The following is a 21970-nucleotide window of genomic DNA, read 5'->3' on the forward strand; positions in this document are numbered from 1 at the left end:
GTCAACCTTCTCCAAGTAAAGTAAATTAACTAAACAGTAGTCAATTCAATCCTAGAGTCTTAAACCTTTTTCCCTTTTTTGTGGTCAAATCATTTGATTGCAATTTGCAAGTATCTAAATTTCTTTTCTATGTTATACATGCCGTTGTTCTTTAGCAATCAGATTTCCGTACGTAGGTCATTCCGATTTCATGTTCACATTCTAAAGTAGTTCCATTTGTTCACTATTTCCTTACCCTCTATTTGGATGGTTGTTTCCGGTGGTTCGTTAATGTACAGTATGGTATGTTACAGTATGGTGTTATATTGTATTGTACTGTATTAATGAATACAATGTTTGTATAGACCGTATCGTTTGTTGTGGTTTAATAACATTTGTATTGTTTGGTTTATTTGTATGTGATCGTATAATAACTTGCAAGTTTACTAAAATACCCTTAACTCTTAATTAGAAATAATTTATATATATTAATAAAACTCAAGTAAAGAATAAAATAGAAACTTTAAAAAATAAGTAGGTAGTGGGTGGGGGAGGGGTGGGTGGTGTGACGTGGGTGATTGTGAGATGAGAGTGGGGGTAGTGGGTAGTAGGGTAGGGGTGAGTGGTTGTGGGGTGGGGTTGGGTGGTGGTGAGGGGTAGTGTGGGTAGGGGTGGGTAGTGTGGGATGAGGGTGGGGGTGAGTTGTTGTGGGGTGGGGTTGGGCGGTGGTGAGGGGTAGTGGGTGGTGGTTAGGGTGGTGGGCGTGGGTGGCAGAGGAGTGGGGTAGTTGGGGGTGGGGGTGGATGGTAGGGTGAGGGTGGGGTGGATGGTGGAGGGTATAATGGAGAAATAAAATACGTAATCACGGAAAAACCACTAAATCCGTGGTTTCAAAAATTGGGACTTTTCATGGTTATATAACCATGGAATGAACCACGGGTTTACAACACCATACCACATAATTTTACGAACAATGGAAACAAATATGGTTTCCTAGAAAACCATACATTAATGAACCACGGGAAACCACCATCCAAACAGGGGGTTAGGTGATAATACCATTTCAAACATGCAAAACAACACCTTTTTGCGGCTTCTTTGACTCGCTTGTTGGTCTTTAATTTTTGCTCTTCGCCTAAAAAAGTGATAAAAATATCCTTAGATTTAATTGCAAGTTGTCAAATTCTCCTTTGTGTTCTGTCTCATGGTTAACAAAGTTATATTTGCTTGCACGTTCTGGGAAATTGTTCACTTGTTGTATGATACTTCACATTCTTTACTGACTATGTTAGCTAGGCAAAAGCATTGGAAGCTGCTTCTGCTACTGGTTCACTATCTGCTGCAGATCAAGCTGAAATTGAGCAGCTAGAGGGCCGCACCTCTACATTAAAAAAGGTATTGATAACGTATCAAATTTTGATATCTTGGATTTTTATTGTTTTTGGGAGTGCATGGTGGGTGGAAGTTGGAGAAACAAATGTGTATGCCAACATTTGAACAATGACGGATTTCTCCCTTGATCCATTGGGTAATTTCGTCTTTATTGGAACAAACATTGAGGTATACCGCAAATGTCACATTTCCATTGCAGACATCCCATAATGTCTCACAGTAACAAACTTTCAGAAGTCTCAATATATTTCATAACCTCAAATCTGAACAACGTGACTGTACTTTTTATAGTGATTTTGTATTATAATTAATATCCAAGTCAAATAAAAAAATTAAATAATTATATTCCTATTGTTTAAGTTTTTGTCAAATCATGTTTTCTTTGCTTCATGTCCCTGGTTTCCCCCCTAGTGTCAGTGAAAAGTCTTCAATGGAAGGTAGAGAGTATTTTATATGAGCTCATGCATATAAACTTTCTAGTAGGTTGTGGCGGTTGTGAACAAATCAGGTTGCTAATGTGATCAAGAGTTTAAGCATACTGTTGTTCTTTAAATTGCAGGAGCTCGTAGACAAGAACAAGCAACTCAAGCTTCTGATTGATCAGCTTCGAGATCTTCTTTCTGACCTGTCAACATGGCAAAGTCCCTGTTCTACTTGAATTTCTGCTGCTATTACTTCAAGTAGATAATTCAAACCAGAGAGATGTCAGATGTCAATGGAATTGTGTTCAACTCTAAGAAGCTGTTCTTTTGTACAGAGGTTACTGCTAGAATCCTGTGCTTTTATGCAACTTAATGCTGCTCATGGTGCTACGATTGTTTCTGTTTAGATGTTCTGTCTGCTCCGCAAATGGGCTGAAAAGTTGTACAATTAATCTGTTAGAGCGGGAATACTGAAGGAGGGAAAAGGAGAATGCTTTTGATCTTTTAACTTATTATAGAAATATAGCCGCCCTGTGCACGAAGCATCCCGTGGTCACCCTGGGTCCGGAAAGGGCCGCACCTAAGGGGTGGGAGGTATGAGTTGGCAGCCGACCTTGAGCAAACATCAGAGGTGTAATGTAGGCAGCTGACCTTGAGCAAACATTAGATTTCATGGCTCGAACTCGTGACCTAAAGGTCAAACGGGCAATTTTAACCCCTCTTTTGATCTTAACTTATTATACTAAGTTTTATATTGATGTGCACTATAATTTTCTCCTCGCAGCTAATTGTGCCTTGGTTTGCTCTAGTGATGCGCTTTCTGTCATTTCCCCATTATTCAGAGGCACAGCAATAGCATAGAGCTTTCGGAAAATAAGCTGATGTACTATTGGTCTTTTTTTTTTTTTTTTTAATATTCGGATAGTAAAACGTTTACTGAACTTGTATATCTTACCAAGTGATTATTGAAATCAACTTAAAATCAAACATTTTATTGAAGTTATCACACGTAGATTAGTTGCTTTGGCCGAATTGGGTCACTGAACGCCTTTTCATAATCCCATGTAGTTCGCGTTTCCAAAACCGAATGTTGTAGGTTTAAATTCTATTGAGTGTTATTTTATCATTTTAGATCGAATTGAATTGAAAAAAGATTCATCGAATAATGAAGAAATAGTTCAATGTCATCTTTTATGATTTGAATAGAGGAATGTAACTCTGTAAAGATCTTTTGTATTTCACTTTCAGATGTTGTACGTGTAAAAATAAAAGATCAGTGGAGAGATTTAACATCAAGCTAAGATAATCAAACTAAATCATTGCGTCCATTTAAGCTAAATCTTGAAAACAGTCAATTAAGAAATAATATCTATAATCACTATTAAGAATCTAATAGCTGAAGCTCGAAGACGTGAAGTGAGTCTGAGGAGAGTAGCCCATGAAATGTTTAGTAGCATTCCTACTGGTCCTAGACACAAAAAACTACACCGGACACAAAAAATTAGGTAAAAAATAAAAGAAATTGCGCTGAAAAATTACACCAAACTCTAGAAAAGGGCCAAAAATAGCATCAACTATAAAAATTATACCTCCAAATATAAGATCCCGTCAAATGTAAGGGACATAATTTGTTAAAATTTGAGCACCACCAAAAGTATATTGGAACATAACTTTTAACAAACTTAAAGGGACCAAAACTCTTTAAAGAGTATTTTGAACCAACTGACAAACACCAGTCTTTCAAATCCAGATCCCATTTTCTCACAAAAAAATGCGAGCCAAATATATAATTCGGACAAAAATCTACTTGGGTTTTAGTCGAACCCACACATGTGAGCTCCGCTCCTTGCTGCTTAATTGCCTTTACTAATATTGTATATAGGATCAAAATTAGGCAATTCTTAACATAATATATTAAGGACCATATTCATTATGTCTGTATGTTAAAGGATCAAATGCAACCAAATCACATACATCAAGCACCATTTTGGTCACATTCTCCTTAAAATGTCTTCATACTCAACTCTTGTATTGGAAATTTTCATTTCACATTTTCCTCAAAACACAACTCTCAATCCAAACAAATGCTGCTTTTCTCGTTAAAAGTCTCTTACCCAGCTAATCTCTACTAAATAAATAGAGAGAAAATGACAAAAATGGTCCCTTATTTTTTGGAGCAGGTTCAAAATAGTTCCTAAAGTACGTTTTGGACAATTTTGGTTTCTTAAGTGTGCTAAAAGTAACACTTTTAATCCCATCAAATCAAATATTAATGAACTTTATTTGTTAGACAAAATTACGTCTAAATGTAAGATCCCGTCAAATCTATATAAAAAAAGATTTAATAACAAACAATAGAAAAATTCCATCAAATCCTAAACAAAGTCTCACCATTTCATTACAAATCCGTCTGCTTCAAAATCCAGACCGCATTTTCTCAAAAAACACACAAACATTTCACTCAAATCCATACAAACAAAACACCCAAAAATGCAAGATCTTCAATCTCCATCAAATATTAACGAACGCTATCGGCTAGGAACTATATATAAAAAAAAAGATTTATTAAAAAACAAAACTAGGACACAAAAAATTAGACAAAAACTATATAAAAAAAAAATTAATAAGAAAATACTAGGAAAGTTCCATCTAGACACAAAAAACTACACGGACACAAAAAAACATAAAAAAAATTGCGCTGAAAAATTACGACACAAAAATATAGACTAAAAATAACTAAAATTGTAAGAGACATAATTTGAAAAATTGCAAAAGTATATTCAAACTTTTAACAAACTTAAAGGGAAAAGGACCAAAAAAATAGCTAATATTGTATAAATTGCAATTCTTAAAAATATATTGACCATATTCATTATGTCTGTATGTTAAAGGATCAAATGCAACCAAATCATACATCAAGCACCATTTTGGAATTAAAATGTCTTCATAAACTCTTGTATTGAAATTTTCATTTCACATTTTCCTCAAAACACAACTCTCAATCCAAACAAAAGTACTAAATAAATATGACAAAAACTTATTTTTGGAGCAGGTTCAAAATAGTTCCTAAAGTATTTGGACAATTTTGGTTTCTTAAGTGTGCTAAAAGTAACACTTTTAATCTGCATCAAATATTAATGAACTTTTATTTGTTGACGGGATCTATATAAAAAAAGATTTAATAAAAAACAATAGAAAAATTCCCAAATCAAATCCTAGACTATATAAAAAAAAAGATTTATTAAAAAACACTAGGAAAATCTCATGAACTATAACAAAAAAGATTTAGTAAAATAACTAAAACTACGAAAAATTGCATCAAACTCTAGAAAAGGACCAAAAATAGCGCAAAAAAAAACTGTACTAGACACAAAAAGATAGACTAAATATAACTAAATTAATAAAAAACAATAGAGAAAACTCTAGAAAAGGACCAAAAATTGTACGTCTAAATGCAACGTAAAAGATCTAGACACAAAAAGATAGACAAATCTAACGGACAAAATTTGAGCACCACCAAAAGTATTGAAACATAAGTATTAACAAACTTAAATGACCAAAAGTGTTTAAAGACTATTTTGAACCTACTCAGAAACATAAGGGACCATTTTTGCATTTTCTCACCATTTCATTACAGATGGTCTTCTTCAAAATCCAGAAAAAACACACAAACATTTCACTCAAATCCATACAAACAAAATGCAAGATCTTCAATCACCACCACCACTAGGTTCCCCTACAGATATATTCGGTGACCCGAATCCACCACAATGGCTGAACCCTAATTTATTCCAATCCCTAAATTTCGATCCCGAAAACTACATCTCCGATTTACGCACCTTCGTCCCCTTAGAAACTCTCCGTACTGAACTCCAATCGCACTTCACATCTCTCCAACGCGATCTCATTAATCGCGATTACGTCGATTTCGTTAGCTTAAGTACCAAATTAATCGACGTTGATTCCTCAATTGTGCGTATGCGTGCTCCATTGCTTGAAATTAGAGAGAAAATTGAACATCTTCGCAACGCCGTTGAAAAATCGCTTTCTGATTTGCAAAATCGGCTTCAACAAAGAGCTAATGCAGGTGAAGCTAGAGAGGTATTAGAATTATTGCTTGATACTTTTCATGTTGTTTCTAAAGTTGAGAAATTAATTAAAGAATTGCCACGTGGACAATCTGATAATGATAATAATAATGATAATGTGAGGGAAACACAAAGTATGCTTTTGGAAAGGATCGCTAGTGAAATGAATAGGTTGAAGTTTTATATTAGGAATGCGAAAGATATGCCGTTTATTGAGAATATGGAGAAGAGGATAACGAATGCGAGTTTGTTGTTGGATACGAGTTTACGATGTTGTCTTGTTGATGGACTTGAGTATAGGGATGAGAATGCGATTTATAACTGTTTACGTGCGTATGCTGCGATTGATAATACTAAGAATGCTGAGGAGACTTTTCGATCGACTGTTGTGGGTCCGTTGATCGAAAAAGTTATTCCGGAAAAGGGGTCTCGAGGAGGAGTTGTTGGGGGAGAACTTGAGGAGGATTATGTTAAGATCAAGAAATATATTGAGGATGATTGTAAGTTTCTGTTGGATATATCGTCTATCGAGAACTCGGGTCTACATGTTTCGAGTTTCCTTGCGAATTCTATACTAAAGGAAGTTCATTCTGCTATCCAGAAAGGAAAACCAGTGGTGTTTTCTCCGGGAAGGCCTACTGTTTTCCTGAAAAATTACAAAGCGAGTTTGGATTTCTTGGCACATTTAGAAGGTTACTGTCCCTCGCGATCAGAAGTAGTCAAATTTCGGTCTGAAGCTGCGTATATTGATTTCATGAAGCCATGGAATGTGGGTGTTTATTTCTCATTGAGGTTCCAGGAGATAGCTGGGGCTCTTGATTCTGCACTTAGTGTTGCTGGTCTGGCCCCGGTGGGGTCTGACCAGAGGAAGCCTCAAGATTTGATTTTGAAGCAGATTACGTCTCTTTTAGAGTGCTTGAGATCTTGCTGGAGGAATGATGTTCTTGTCCTCTCTTGCTCGGACAAGTTCTTGCGTTTGTCTTTGCAACTTATGGCCAGATTCTCTAACTGGTTATCTGCTGGATTGGCTGCTCGTGAAGCTGGTAATGCGGGCTCAAACCCGGGATTTGAATGGGCTATTTCTGCAAGCTCTGATGATTTAGTGTACGTAGTTCACGATTTGAACCGTTTGGTGGAGGAAATATGTGGCGATTACCTTGAACAGATACTTGAGTTGCTCAAGTCGTGCCCTGTTGAAGTTTGTGATTTTGTAAAACAGAGCATTTTACAAGGTGGGAAGTCCTTGAAGGGCCTTTTGCCAATTGTGATGAGTGCAATAATTGAGACAATAGTTGAGAAATCTGTAGAGGACTTGAGGCAGTTGAAAGGAATAACAGCTACTTACAGGATGACTAATAAGCCTCTCCCAGTCAGGCATTCTCCGTATGTTACCGGGGTATTACGTCCGTTAAAGGAATTTTTGGATGGAGAAAGGGCTGCTACGTGTCTAACAAATGAGATAAGGAATGAGCTCTTGCAAGATGCTGCTTTGGAAATAACTCGACGTTACAATGATTTAGCTTCGGAGCTTGTCAATATGAGTAGAAGAACAGAATCTTCTCTTCAAAAACTACGTTTGGGTGCTCAAAGACGTGCCGGAGCAAGCTCAGATGTCTCAGATCACAATTTGTTTGATACCGACAAGATCTGCATGCAATTGTTTCTTGATATTCAGGAATATGCACGGAGCCTTTCGTTACTTGGAGTGGATGCAGCTAGTATTCCGCCTTATCAATCATTATGGCAATGTGTTGCCCCTGCTCCTGGTAAGAGTTCATTTTTCAGTATCTCGAAAGTTGCATAACATATTCCGCATCAACATTACATAGGTAAGGTTCAAACTACGCTGTTATTCTACTTTAAAAATTCTGTATATGAGTTTACTTCATTTTTGGTAGTAACAAAGCATTATGCTTCATTTTCTATCATAAATAGAGAGAAAAAACAAACACACTAAAAGCAAAGAATGGCAAAAATATTATTCATCTGTTACCTTATATCCATTTTGGAGAAAAGAATTGAAAATTCCCACTTTACAGAGAATTGAAGAGAGTATTGCCCAACGCGTGGAAAACTGGAAATTACTTCCAGGTATTTCCATATATTGAATTCATTTTCATATCTTCCCTCGCATACGCTAAATTCATTTTTGTGATTATTTAAATTTGGTTGACATAGCCTGTTTTGTTTGGGTTGAATATAGTAACACTACCAAGTGTGAAGTGCGTTGTACTCATTACTTAATGTCGTCTTTGACTTAGATAGGTGTTCTTATTGGTTTATCACAGTTGGGGCTTTGTGTTGTTTAGTGCGATGATATGTTGTCTAAACTTGCATATACAGCGAGAGTAGCTCTAATGAACGTTTCTAAGTTTGATATTTCTGTTTTTCTCTTGAATCTTGAGAGTTGTAACTTTAAATATTTAATATTTTCTTCTTCAGATTTTTGGTATGGTGCTTGAATTGCCTGATTTGATTTATCAGTCTATTTGGTCATCCATTGCAAGTTTCTCATGATATTTGATAAATGAAAAGATGTCGATACATTTTCCTTCTGATGCAACGCGAACGACCCATTACGCAAACTCGGGCTCTTATATTGTATCTTCATATAAATTCAGCATCCAAGATTGACAATTGCTATGTCATGTCACAGAATAGCTCTTTGAATCCTATGGCGTATAATTGAAATTAATCTGCCTATATCCTTGCCCAGACTGCCAATATGGTTTATTAATCTTTACCGAGTCCGAATTTTATTTTACTGAATTTCTACATTTTAGTTGATTTTGTAATTTAAATCTAAACATTTGACAGGACTCGAAGAAGATTGACCTCAAGCTCGGCACAGTTCTAGAAGTTGCTCCAGTTTTAATATTTTGCACTTACATAGCTTGCTTCTTTTCTTGGTTTCTGTTATTTCTTGTTTCTCCTTTAATTTTTTTGTAAGAGTTTGGGTTACTTTTGGTGCTGACTGATCATTGCATAGAGTTGTAGCTCATTAATATTTGGCTAAATACCTAGATAGCCCCTTAATGTTTTGTAAGATAGACACTCCAACTTAATGACCAGATAGACACTTGAATTTGACAAAAGTGTCTCATAAACATGCCAGGACATGGCAAAGTACATGTTTTACACACATAGTTGAGCTAGTGAATGGCTTTAATTCTGATTTTTTTTCTCCTTTCTTTTTTTAAACTCAAATTTCTTTATGTATGTAGTTAATTTTTCACATTTATTATTTCTGCTTACTCCTTCCGCATTGTTCTGTTACCCTTTGTTTCCGGGAATAGAGACTGCATCTCCTTCCCCATTGTTCCCCACTCTATTATCAGCTGCACTTGGTTTACTTTGCACTCATGGAGCTTGTACAGTTCTTGATGGTGCTTTTAAGCTAGTTCCTGGTTGAGTCTGAGTCCTACTCTCATCTTGTAGCTTAGGAGGAGTTATAAAGAGTTTGCTTCCTCTTCCTACAGTCAGCCTCACTATGCCCATACTTCTTGCAGTGTTTAAATAAGGAAGGTTTCCAATCTTACAAGACTCTTTGCTCAACTAAATCACCTCGCTCATTCCTGAAACATATTATATTTGGTAAAGCAGCATCCGTCCCTACCTCAATTAATAGCCTTGTAAAATTCAAACCAAACTTCTTTTCAGTGTTTTGATCCACCATTAGTGGTTTTCCCACCAAACTGCCAATCTTGCTAAGTCCTTTAAGGCTCCAGTACTTGAAATCTAGTCCTGGAGCTTCACCCAAATGGGCACAGTGTATAGCTCATCCCTAGTGAACTCCATATCTTCATTCTGTGTCTTTAATATGAAGGGTTTATTATCAAAATGATGAATTCCTCCCTGTATGACTTCATTCTCCCCAATTTCCGAGTCAAAGCGTACCAAGATAATCCCATTTTTTAGCATGGATATCTTCTTGATGACATGCTTTGCCCATTGTCGCTGGATATACGCACTCAATACAGAAAAAGGAGGGTGCGCCCTCAAATGATGTTAGGATCGAGAACCACTACTAAAAAAAGGGGCATTTTCGACCTAAAAATTTCGACCACACTTTTGGTCGAAAAAAAAAATCGACCACGGGCGGTCGAAATTTGAAGAATTTAATTTTTTATAGAATTTTGGACCACACCGGGTCGATTTTTTAATAGGAAAAATGCATTTCGACCACGTGTGGTCGAAATTAATTTTTATACAAATAATAAATGGGAAAAAAACATTTTATCATAATTAAATTATATATATATATATATAAAATAATTAAAAAATAAAAATAAAAATCTAATTTCGACTACATATGGTCGAAATAATTAAGTCAAAGTCGGTCAAATCTGACTTAATTATTTTCGACCACATGTGGTCGAAAATTTCAAAAGATTTAGACCAGATCTAATCTCTTTAATTTTCTTTTCATTTTCCCCCTTCTCTTTCACTCTCTTCTCTCTCCCTCTCCTCTCTCTACCATCCCACCACCCGACTGCCCCACCCCCTCCTTAGACGGTCAATGCCACCAGATGCCGCCGCTGTTTCCGACCAGCAATCGTCGCCACCAGACGCCGCCAGCTCAGGTATTTTTTTTTCTTCCTCAATCTCATGAACACAACCCCCAAATTGAACTAGTGCTCAAACTTGTATTTCAATACCATGTTATCAGTTACATTACCTTCTATATTTAGTAGATTTGATAACTTTATTTAGTGTTCAATAGTTGTTTTGGAGTTTATATTATGTTATTTTTTTAGGGATTTGAATTGAAATAGAATGAAATATTGAAATTGAAGAAAAGGAAGACAGTGGTGCCAGTTCATCCTTGCTCCTTGGCACCAAAATTTGGAAAGCCAGCCTTGAGAGGAGCCAACATCTTCTTAACCCAAAGATTTCCCCTGATGTTATATAAATATGAACATTATTATCAAAACCAAGTGCTCTAACATAAGGCGAACATCCTCAGGAGTTAGTGGGCATATTTTACATTCCTTCTTTCTTTGAAGCAACATGTTTAATGTAAGTTGTGGGAACAACCTAAGTATTGATATCTCATGTTGCAGTCCATTCTAGCAGTTATTCTATTCAACTATGTGGAATATTTGTGGTTTTCACATGATAACATTGCGGGAGTATTTTTCAGCATGCTAAATTTGAATCTACTGCTTTTTTGAAAGTTACAGTGAAGGAGAAAAATTGAATCTTTATGCAAGAAGATGAAGGCGTGTAATTACATTTTGGCTGGACCCAACAACACTGCCCAACAAATCAAGTATGAATATTGGTTTTCAATTTCCTGCATTCTATGTTTCTGCTCAATTCTTTTTCTAATCTGAAAAAATAATTGCATAGCTTCAGGTTCATATGGAGCGAAATCCTTCTAACGGGGCAATAGATTTAGTTATTCCCGCACTCAAGGTGAAAAGATCACGGCTGCTTGACCATTATAAGGTACTTTAAGCCCAAAAGGTATCCTTTTATTTGTAACAATGATTGTTGTGTTTTTCTGTCTCACTACTTACTGAATAGTAACTACTTACTAAATTATAATTTTGAAGTCAAAAGAGTTAAGAAATAGATTAGGATGAACTTTTAAAAGCCAGCTTTTTGTATTTTAGAGCTTTTGAGATTGAAAAAGAGAACATTTTCTTTTGAGCATCAGTGATGGTTTAGGTGATAGAAGAAAAATTAAAAGAAGAAAATTAAAAAAAATTACTTCTTCTATAACTGAGTGCTCTTTTGTGGAAGAAGGTGAACACTCTTCTTTAATTGAGTCCGTTACTTCATCTACAGTTTGGTAGCAGACACAAGATGGGAAAGAAAACCAGTTCAACTCTTTGTCAGGGGCTGAGTTTCATAAGCATATAATTCCTCGGCAATCATCTATTACTTCACTCTTGAAAATGCCTCACAAAACTCAGTTTTGTTTTTTATCTACTGCCAAAAGGTTCTGGTGAACTTCTCGCATTTATATTGCATATATTATCCAGCAGATAAGCAGAAATATGAACAATCTGCCATATTGTCTTTTCTAGAGAAAGAATATCTTGTCACTTATATTTATACATCGAATAAAAACTCTCTCACTATTCATGGAAGCATGGTTACACTGGCAATGTATAGCAATAATTACAATTAATTTATGTGTCCACTGAACTTAGACTGACGTTTTCTGTTACTGTTCTATAAACTAAGCTATTGAATATAATGTTTCATGGTCTAGCAACTGTTGTATTAGGACTTGGTTGATGCAGGTATGCTTGCTGATAAAATATATTGAATGCTTTCTTGGATAAGTTTCCAAACCCTCCATCCCTTTCGAAACAGTATATGTATATGAACCTTTCTTTTTCTCCTATTCAAAGAGTACATCATCTCTGGTCCATTTATCTTACAAGGGGATTGCAGGCCAATCCATGAAACAGAGATTTATAGATTGAGTTGTGATTACGACAGTGAAATTAAAATATGGTCCTTTCTTATCCATGTTAAGATAGTGCCAGTAATCTTTACTACATTTTAGAGCGGAAATGACACCTTTCTGGAACCAAAAATAAAAGAACAGGAAAAGGAAATGACACCTACAGATTTGACTTTTGGTTGACAGGTAGCTCTTCTTTTGAGAAGACATAGAGCACATGTGGATGTTGCGGGCAAGAAATGATGCGCTGTCCTTGAACAAGCTTCAGATGAGGTGTGCTCAAATTTGTGAAGTCAGCTGCTCCTGATGCTTCTTTAGTTCCTTGGTAATTCTCTTGGTAGACTAATAGGCTGGTTAGTGTTAGACTTAACTTTGAGACAAATGCTATGATTTTCCTTTGTGGAAAAGAGTCAAGTAGCTCTTCAGCTTCCAAATTTAGCTTGAAGTTTGGATTCAAAATTTGACCAAGCAATTTGATCTCCTAACGCATTTGCTTTAGACATTCTTTGATGGTATATTGACAAAGACGTTCCATACTTACTTTATAGCCCATATGTCGTTCATCATTACTTTTGCAGAAACAAAGTTCTAAGTTAAGTTTGTTTCTCTCATCTTTATATTCTACAATAATTAAACGACACATATAAACAATAATTGCTGGCCTACGCCCGTGCCTTGCGCGGGCACACACCATCTAGTATATCGTAGAGGAACTTTAAATTGTAGATGACAATGCAAAGAGGGAGAGGCACTAGAACTTTCGAAAAGAGTATATATGATGAAAGTGGGGTATGACACAAGTTAATGCTGGTTCCTCTTGTTGCACTGTCACTGTACTGTTAATTGGTGAAATTACTACCTGTTTCATTGTTCCATGTTTTCCTAATTTTGGTAAAGGAGGAAATATGAAATCACTTGGATTGGTTAAGATCTTTGTAAGAAGTGTGGAAACATCAGGTATTGAGAAGATAATTGAGCATGTTCCTGAATCAACTTCCAAATATCATCTTCTTATCAGTTCATTTCTTGACTCGGGCGTAGGTAGCTTATAGAAAGGGTGTTCAATTGAATCACCTTCGCTGAAAAATTACACTGTGGTAGGTTTAAAAGTAAAACTACTTTTTTTTTTTTGTTACATAAGCTGTTGAATCCCCTTAAATGAGTAATATTCTGGTAAAGTGGCAAAGGGGGTTCAAACTTACTTTAAGTCACAGGTTCAAATCCCATATGTGACATTTTTGAATTCACTACTGGATTTAGTCCCGTTCCTCTATACAGCTGAGCCATGTTAGCATGCTACATTTGGTAGCTATTTTTTTTATTTCCTACAGAGGTAATCTTATTATATTTTATTTTTTAAAACCAAAACTCTACTCTTAGTTTAGAGATTTGTGGATAAGATCAATTTACTTTTGTTTAGTATTGTACTAGTAGTCAATAGCATAATTAAATGTACATCAATTTAAAGCGGTTGTCTTAATGCTGGACTTTCCTATGCAGCAAACAATGGAGCCTTTCGTCGATACCCGTCGGCCCTTGAAGTCGTAGGTGCTGCTGATGATGGGGAAGTTGATCCTAAGGAGTATGAAGCTATGAAGCATCAAGTTGACCTGCTAACAAGAACACTTAATTCCTCGGAGGCCAGGATGTTAGGGAGGATACGGATCATGTCTCTAATACCGAACGTTGACCTTTTTGATTAGTGTGCTTTTGGATTCTAATTCGGCTATGTTTAAATGGATATGTATATTATGTTTAAGAGTTTGAATGTAGTTTTAATTCGAATTAGAAATACTTTTAATTTTAAGATGTTTAAGTGTTTGAACGTAGTTTATGATGTTTAAGTGTTTGAATGGACAATGTTTAAGTGTTCAAGTGTTTGAACATTGTTTATGGTTGTTGTGTTGCATTGTTGATGAATTGGATGACTGTTTTGGTTGATGAATTTGGTTATTTGAAAATTGGCAGGTGGGATGTCAAAAACAGACAAATGCTCGAATATTTTTTCCAGATTTTCGACCACAGGTGGTCGAAAGTTAGCCCAGATATTTCACAATTTTGACCACATGTGGTCGAAAATCTGGGCCCAATTTACAATTTCGACCACATGTGATCGAAATTGTGAAAATATTTTTTTATATATTTAAATATAAATAGTGTTTTCGACCACACGTAGTCGAAAAAGTTAAATATATAATTTAATATAAAAATAATTTTTCGACCACATGTGGTTGAAAATAATTTTCCCTTAATTTCGGTAGAATGTGATTGCGACCACGTGTGGTCGAAAAAAAATTTCGACCTACCTGTTAGCGACCTACGCGTGTGGTCGAAAAATTAGTCGAAATAAAGGCCTTTTCGACCTCGTGTGGTCGAAATTTTTGGTCGAAAATCCCGATTTTTTTAGTAGTGAACTCGGGTAATGCGGAATTTAGCCAAATAACATTATAATGACAATAACAAAGACAATAGGAAGTTGATAACAACGGCAAGCAAAGAAAATAAATGAGGCACAAATTTAACGTGGTTCGGTCAGTGTGGCCTATGTCAACAAGAGTACAATAGAGAGTACAAAATTAGAGTAAATACTCTAATTACCCCAAAAAGTATCCCAAGAGAATAACCTCACAAGATCACTCCAAAGAAGGGTTCACACAAGTGTTTCCCAACACACAACTCTCTTACAATAATACGCTAAAAGAAGAGAAGAAGACAGAGAAAGAGAAGCTCTTCAAATTGTTTTTGGTGTGTCTTCAACTATGGGAAGCTCTTCAATTTATAGCAAGAAGTACTTGGTCTCCAAGTTTGATGCCATGGGTAATGTCATGAACAAATGTATCCACCACACATATTAAAACTTGGTGCCTAAGTTCAATCTTCCACTTGGATTCTTGCTAATAGGCTTATGCCTATATCAAAATGAAGGCCATATTACAATTCTCCACCTTGGCCTAATTTTGAGTGATATAGTGATTTCGCTCCACTATCTCCGCTAAAGCCCATATGGGCTAAATCATCCTTCATAAAAGGCAAGCAAGTTCAAGCAGAGCTTGAACTTGCCTGGAAGAGGCTTTGTAAACATGTCATAGCGGGATTGTCTCGGTGTTGACTTTACGAACAGAGACCTTTCCTTGACAATAGTTCCCGGATGAAGTGATACTTGATATTTATATGCTTCGTCCTCTTATGATACATCTGATCTTTAGTCAAGTGAATGGCACTTTGACTATCACAGAAAATGGTAATACCATCTTGGTATAAGCTGAGTTCACCAAATAGACCCTTCAACCATAAGGCTTTTGATCGCCTCGTCCGCCATATATTCTGCTTCAAGAGTAGATAAAGCTACTACATGTTTGTAATGTAGCTTTCCAACTTATAGCACAACCACTAATGCAAAACACGTAGCCTGTCAGTGATCTTTTTTTGGCAAGATCTCCTATATAATCAGAGTCTACAAAACCAACCAAAGAGTCAGTATTTCTCCCAAACTCCAAACATGCGTTTGAAGTACCTTTTAAGTATCTGAAAATCCATTTCACAGCCTGCCAATGTGTGTTACCAGGGCAAGCCATGTATCGTTCACTTACTGCTTGTGAAATATCTAGACGTGTACACACCATTCATACATAATATTGCCGACTGCACTAGAATATGGTACTTGTGCCATATACCTCTCTTCTTCCTCTGATTATGATTATTACTATTACTATTACTATTACTATTATTACTATTACTAGTATTACTATTATTACTATTATTATTACTATTATTACTATTATTACTATTATTATTATTATTACTATTATTACTATTATTATTACTATTATTACTATTATTATTATTATTATTATTATTATTACTATTATTATTATTATTATTATTATTATATTATTATTATTTATTATTTATTATTATTATTATTATTACTATTATTACTATTATTACTATTATTACTATTATTACTATTATTATTATTATTATTATTACTATTATTATTATTATTATTATTATTATTAGTATTTTTTAGTATTATTAGTATTATTACTACAACTACTACTACTACTACTACTATTATATATATCAATTATTAAAAATTAATATTATTACTATTATTATTATTATTATTATTATTATTATTATTATTATTATTATTATTATTATTATTATTATTATTATTATTATTATTATTATTATTATTATTATTATTATTATTACTACAACTACTACTACTACTACTACTATTATATCACGAAGTGTGGACCGGCTAATTCAGGAAAAAACTGGCACATGTGCATAGGAAGACTAGAACATGTTTAATAAGCCTTAGTCGACCTCCGGAGGACAACAATTTGCATTTCATCATATTGCCCTCACTTAATATTATGATCGTCATGATCATTTTTAACTTTCCTATTTAGCATCTTACGCGAAAACGCATCGCATTTATTTTTTACTACTTACTTTCGGACTTTAAAAATGTTATCGCGCATCTGTTACAATATCATATAATTTTATTTTTTATTTTTATTTGAGCTATGATAAGTATATTTTTATATTAAATTTTATATTAAATAATATTTTAGCGCGCGTTAATAGATAATTACCTAAAGAGTTTCTTTCATCTTAATTTAGAAGCCTAAATAAATATGAGGAAGAAAGCATCTTAAGTCCAAGATAAAAGACTTCTTACTAGCCCAATTCATATAATATCTGATGCTTAATGTGGCTAATTTTAGCCCAAAAGAGAGCCCAATCCACACAACCCATTTTCATACCCTCCTTTCCATATGGACGCCACGCGAGCGCCCCGTCAGCGCCACATAAGGCGCCAAACGGTCACAGCATAGGGCTGGCACACGCCTCTCAATTAACCAGCACATGCCTCCCACTTCCAGCACATGCCTCTGCCACGTGTTTCCCCCTTATTGGCTAGTTAATTAGAAAATACCAGTCTACCCCAACTTAGCTATCCTAAATGACTAAACTAACCCTCCACCATTAGTAAACCCTAACATTTTCCCTAGACGCCTCTTTTCTTGTTCTCTCGATGGCAGAAGTGTTTTTGTCACCTTGCCCATTTTTGGTCCATGTTCAGCCTTCGTGAATCATGCCCAGATTTTACCCTTCTTAATTCAAGTAAAGCTTTGTGCTTTTCTGCCAAATCCAGCACCTCAGAGAGAGATTTTCCAAGTTTATGTATCAAGAGAGTCAAAGATCTCCAATTCAGACCAAGATTTCTCCATTTCTTACCAAGATCTGAAATCAACTCTTCAATACAAGACAAATCTTCATGATTTCGAGCAAGGGGCTGATGTTTACCTCTACATTTTGTTTTCCTTTTTTAACGAAATCAGATGCTTTTGGCTCTGTCAAAAAAAAAAAAAAATAGCTATGGGAATTGCCCATAGAGATCTCTCATTGTTTGAAATCGAAATCGTGCTTATTTGAAATCGAAATCTGGTTTAAGGCCTCATTTTCATAAATTTTGTATCTTTAACGATATCCTAAATATTATTGCATATCTATCATCGCCACTTCGATCTTCTCCATTGAATTCTCTTCTCATGCTATTGCCAAATAAAAAGATGGAAAAGATTTCAATGAAAAGGATAGAAAGTGAAGATGCTCGATACACAACTTGTTACATTTAGAATTTACTGGCCCGACTAGTATATACTCTTAAGTTACATAAGATAATGATGAGCTTTGCATTATAAAATACGCTTTAGCTGAGAAATTTATGATTAGAAAAAGAAGACTGGTGATTTTTTATACTATCTGTCACAAAAAAGATTAATCTCATTTAGAAATTCATTTATGATTTGGATCCTCGATTCATCCGATCAAGGAGAACAAAGATAGTTTTGCTCAATGTGCCTCTCTCTTGCTTTAAGTGATCACTATGAATAATTTAATTGCTCTACCCTTCTGTCTAAATATGTACTAATATAGAAGAGAAATGTTTTCCTTGCGCGGATCAAGACAGAACTTTTACTTGTTCGAGTAACATTTTATTTCGAGATTTTGTGGAAAGTACTCAATCACATCTTGCTCATCCTCTTGAAACTTTTTAAGATTTTCAGAAATGGGGGCAACTCTTTTTGTAGATTCTAAGGGCTAGGAGTAATCCACGGCACAATCCACACTAAAGTACCCTAATGGGTTGATTCAATAGGCCTTCGAACCCGCTTAGAAATCATTTTTTTGCGCGGATTGACCTTCTTTTGGGGAGGTCTTTAAACTTTGTCCCTCAAATTGCTGGTCTTTAAGTTTTGCCGTTCGCTTGAAAAGGCGACCGTAAATACCCTGAGGTTCTGGGTTCGAACCCCCGCTCAGTCAAAAGAAAAAAAATCACAAGGCAAAGCTTTGCAAAAAGTTATGCCTTATGCAGCATACTTTGCCTTAAGGCATAACTAAAAGTTTGCCCCATACGACAAAACTTTTAGTTATGCCTTAAGGAAAAGTTCTACCTCATAAGGCGGAACTTTTCCTTAAGGCATAAACTTTGCCTTATATTGCAAACTTTTAGTTATGCCTTAAGGAAAAGTTCTACCTTATGGGGCAGACTTTTAGTTAAGGCATAACTAAATGTATGCCCCATAAGCCGAAACTTTGCGTTATAGACAAACTTTTAGTTATGCCTTAAGGAAAAGTTCTGCTTTATGAGGCAGACTTTTAGTTAAAGCACAACTAATACTCTAAAAGTATGCGCTATAAGGCGGAACTTTTCCTTAAGGTATAACTAAAGGTTTGTCTTATAAGGCAAAGTTTTGCCCTCTCCTGCGGACTTTTAATTATGCTTTAAGGCAAAGTCTGCCGCATAAGGCAGAACTTTTTGTAAAGCTTTGCCTTGCGATTTTTTAAATTTTTATGACTGAGCCCCGGGGTTTGAACCTAGAACCTCAGGGTATTTTAGGCGAAGGGCAAAAACTAAAGACCACCCCCAACAAAGGGCAATCGGGCAAATTGCCCCTTAGAAATACTTCATTTGGAGAATCAAAAGTCATTTTTCTTAATTTTATTTTTGGGAGAATGACGTATATATACATAAGAATGTATTTACAAAATATGACGGTACTTTTCAGTTTATAAAAATAACAATAGATATCAAAACATATATGAAAATTTTCGCTCAAAATTTGTGTATGAAATGCGTATATCTCACTCAAGGCTTAAAATTTTCGCTCAGTATTTTGTGTATGAAAACTGTATGAAATATGCATATCTCATTCAAGGCTCAGAATTCTCACATTTTTCATGTTTGAAAATTGTATAAAAATGGTATGAAATATGTATATAACCGTATAAAATTTATGTTAGGTTTTTGGAAATTTAATACAACTATAACAATATTGTATACAACTTTCATACAAATTTAATACAATTTTGAGTTTCGCTTCGAAATTCGGATGAAATTTAATCCAACTACAACATTGTATACAGCTTTTATATAATATTAATACAAAACTTTCTTCTTATTAAATGTACAGAAAGAGAATAACACTAAAAAGCTAATTTTACGCCTTCATTTCTCTAATTTGTTGAGCAGTTTTGTGTCTCTGATTTCCGGATCCGAGAGAATAACGTTTGAGTAGGGTTTGTGTTTTGTTCCATAACCCAAAAAACACATAAATGTAAGCAAGAGTAGACCTATTAGGTTGTCGTTTTGATTAACTTTTAATGAGCCAGAAATATTTTCATTATTCATCTATCAAGATCTTCAGTATTGTAATTGTTCTAGTACTAACAAAGGTTGGAGTGTTAAATACTCCTTCATCTTTAGTAAAGTGTCTTGAGTTTGAGCTCAAAGTATGAAGGCAAATTTGCCTTTATTAGAGAGCGCTTTACCCCTCCCCCGCCACACCACTCTTGTGGGATTCTCTGGCATTATTCAAGCGTCAATATGAATATCGTACACGAAGGTAAAACAAAAACAAACAAACAAAAAAATTATTCCAGGAAATTTGACTTTCTGTAACGTGCAATGCTTTAGAGAACCAAAAGTAATTTTTTATTTCGACTTTTAAGTCATCATAGTTCTCTAAAGTAATTTTTTATTTCGACTTTTAAGTCATCATATAATAAGTATTAATAATAACTCAAGTAAGGAACTTATTATCAATTCGTTAAACCACGAAAAGAAAAAAAACCGGTTGCGTAAGAACTGGTAAAAGGCACTCAATTCAAGCTTTTTTTAATATTCAAAATATCATGTGAACTATTCCACAAAATAATGAATTACAGCTTGTCATAAAATTATTATTTTCCAAGTTGTAGAACTAATGATACAAAATTTTATTTAGGATATCGTTAAAGAACAGCATCATGTTACTTGCCCCTTGAAGTTCGCACATTAGAAAATAGAATACACATTAAAAAAATTGGCATTGCTAGTCTATAAATTTGAATACTTGCAACTTTTATGAAGCAAACAAGAAAAGAAAATCAATTTGAGAGGTTAGAGAATATGGCAGCAAACTCCACACCAATTCCTCTCCTCACTCCTTACAAAATGGGGAGATTCGAGCTCTCTCATAGGTACTGTATTTTTTGTTAAGAGTGTTTAAATTTAATATTTACGTAACTTATATATATTGAAAAAAATCGATGAAGGATGTTACGTTTAACTGACCTCCCTTCTCCTGCTGCAGCTTCACTCTGATGCATGTTCATTTTAATTACGGAAAAGGTTTAAATATGCCATTGAACTATCGTAAATGGGCTCGATTATAAACATTTTCGTCGATAGTTTTCGGTTATGCCATCGAACTATCAGAAATGGCTCATTTATGCCACTCATCAATAGTTTGGCTCATTTATGCCATCACCGTTACCAAAATTACTCATCCATGCCATTTTTCATTAACGCTGGTTTTACAGTACCAGATATGATATGATATGATATGATACGTTATCTCCAACTAGATGGTTGCGGGTGGATTGGGTGTATGGGTCGGATTTTTTTTAATTAATTTGGGATTTAAAATTGGGTTGATTTAATTAAACGACGTAGACCTCTAATTGGGTCACGTGTCATATCTGGTATAATAAAATCGACGTTAATGAAATGATGGATGAGTCATTTTGTTAATGGCGATGTCATAAATGAGTCAAACTATTGATGAGTGGCATAAATGAGTCATTTCTAATAGTTTAATAAGTAAATGAGTCAAACTATTGATAAGTGACATAAACGTACATATATTTCTTTTCTTTTTGTCTTTTGTTTGATAGAACTAAACATAGATTTTTTTTTTTCAGAGTAGTGATGCCACCAATGACAAGGAACAGATCATATAACAACACTCCACAGCCACATGCTATTGAATATTATGCTCAAAGAGCCACTAAGGGGGGTTTTCTCATTTCTGAATCAGCTAGTGCCTCTGATATCTCCAAGGGGTAAAAGAGTTTTCTAATTGTGTGCCGTGGAACCTCTCTATAACGATTTTGTCTGTCCATATATTTTTGTTATAGTAAAATGCTATTATAACACATAACATCAACAAACGCAACTTCTAATCGCATCTAATTGCGGAAAGCACCTTATAAAATTCTAAATTGCATATATATATGGTTCGGCACATGTTCTTTCGGACTCTTCCGTAAAATGTAACGATTCAGAAAGTTGGACTCTCCAAAAATGCAAATTATAATAGTTAACA

The 21970-nt window shown here is 34.8% G+C and overlaps 1 protein-coding gene and 2 long non-coding RNA genes across 4 annotated transcripts; all 3 read left to right on the plus strand.

Annotated features, from left to right (window-relative positions):
• The first annotated feature begins 1148 nt into the window (after positions 1-1148).
• LOC132066901 (uncharacterized) lies at positions 1149-2705 on the plus strand. Its single transcript, XR_009416960.1, has 2 exons — positions 1149-1374; positions 1931-2705. It is a non-coding gene; the product is annotated as an uncharacterized LOC132066901 (long non-coding RNA).
• A 2763-nt stretch (positions 2706-5468) lies between these two features.
• LOC132068333 (conserved oligomeric Golgi complex subunit 2-like) lies at positions 5469-9056 on the plus strand. 2 transcript variants are annotated; one of them, XM_059461907.1, is made up of 3 exons: positions 5469-7647; positions 7921-7972; positions 8699-9056. In XM_059461907.1, exons 1-2 carry the CDS (start codon positions 5493-5495, stop codon positions 7926-7928), a joined length of 2163 nt encoding a protein of 720 aa, XP_059317890.1. In that variant the 5' UTR covers positions 5469-5492; the 3' UTR covers positions 7929-7972; positions 8699-9056. The 2 variants fall into 2 exon arrangements, with proteins under 2 accessions (XP_059317890.1, XP_059317889.1); XM_059461906.1 differs by having other exon boundaries at positions 7921-9056.
• Positions 9057-11081: 2025 nt separating this feature from the next.
• On the plus strand, positions 11082-12847 carry LOC132068335 (uncharacterized). The gene is made up of 3 exons (XR_009417375.1): positions 11082-11153; positions 11234-11332; positions 11675-12847. It is a non-coding gene; the product is annotated as an uncharacterized LOC132068335 (long non-coding RNA).
• Positions 12848-21970: the final 9123 nt, after the last annotated feature.

The sequence above is a fragment of the Lycium ferocissimum genome, chromosome 8 (assembly GCF_029784015.1).
Source record: "Lycium ferocissimum isolate CSIRO_LF1 chromosome 8, AGI_CSIRO_Lferr_CH_V1, whole genome shotgun sequence".
Taxonomy (NCBI): domain Eukaryota; kingdom Viridiplantae; phylum Streptophyta; class Magnoliopsida; order Solanales; family Solanaceae; genus Lycium; species Lycium ferocissimum.

Bases quoted from the DNA above. Each gene is read 5' to 3' on its own strand.
- LOC132068333 (XM_059461906.1), top strand. From the start codon at position 5,493: ATGCAAGATCTTCAATCACCACCACCACTAGGTTCCCCTACAGATATA.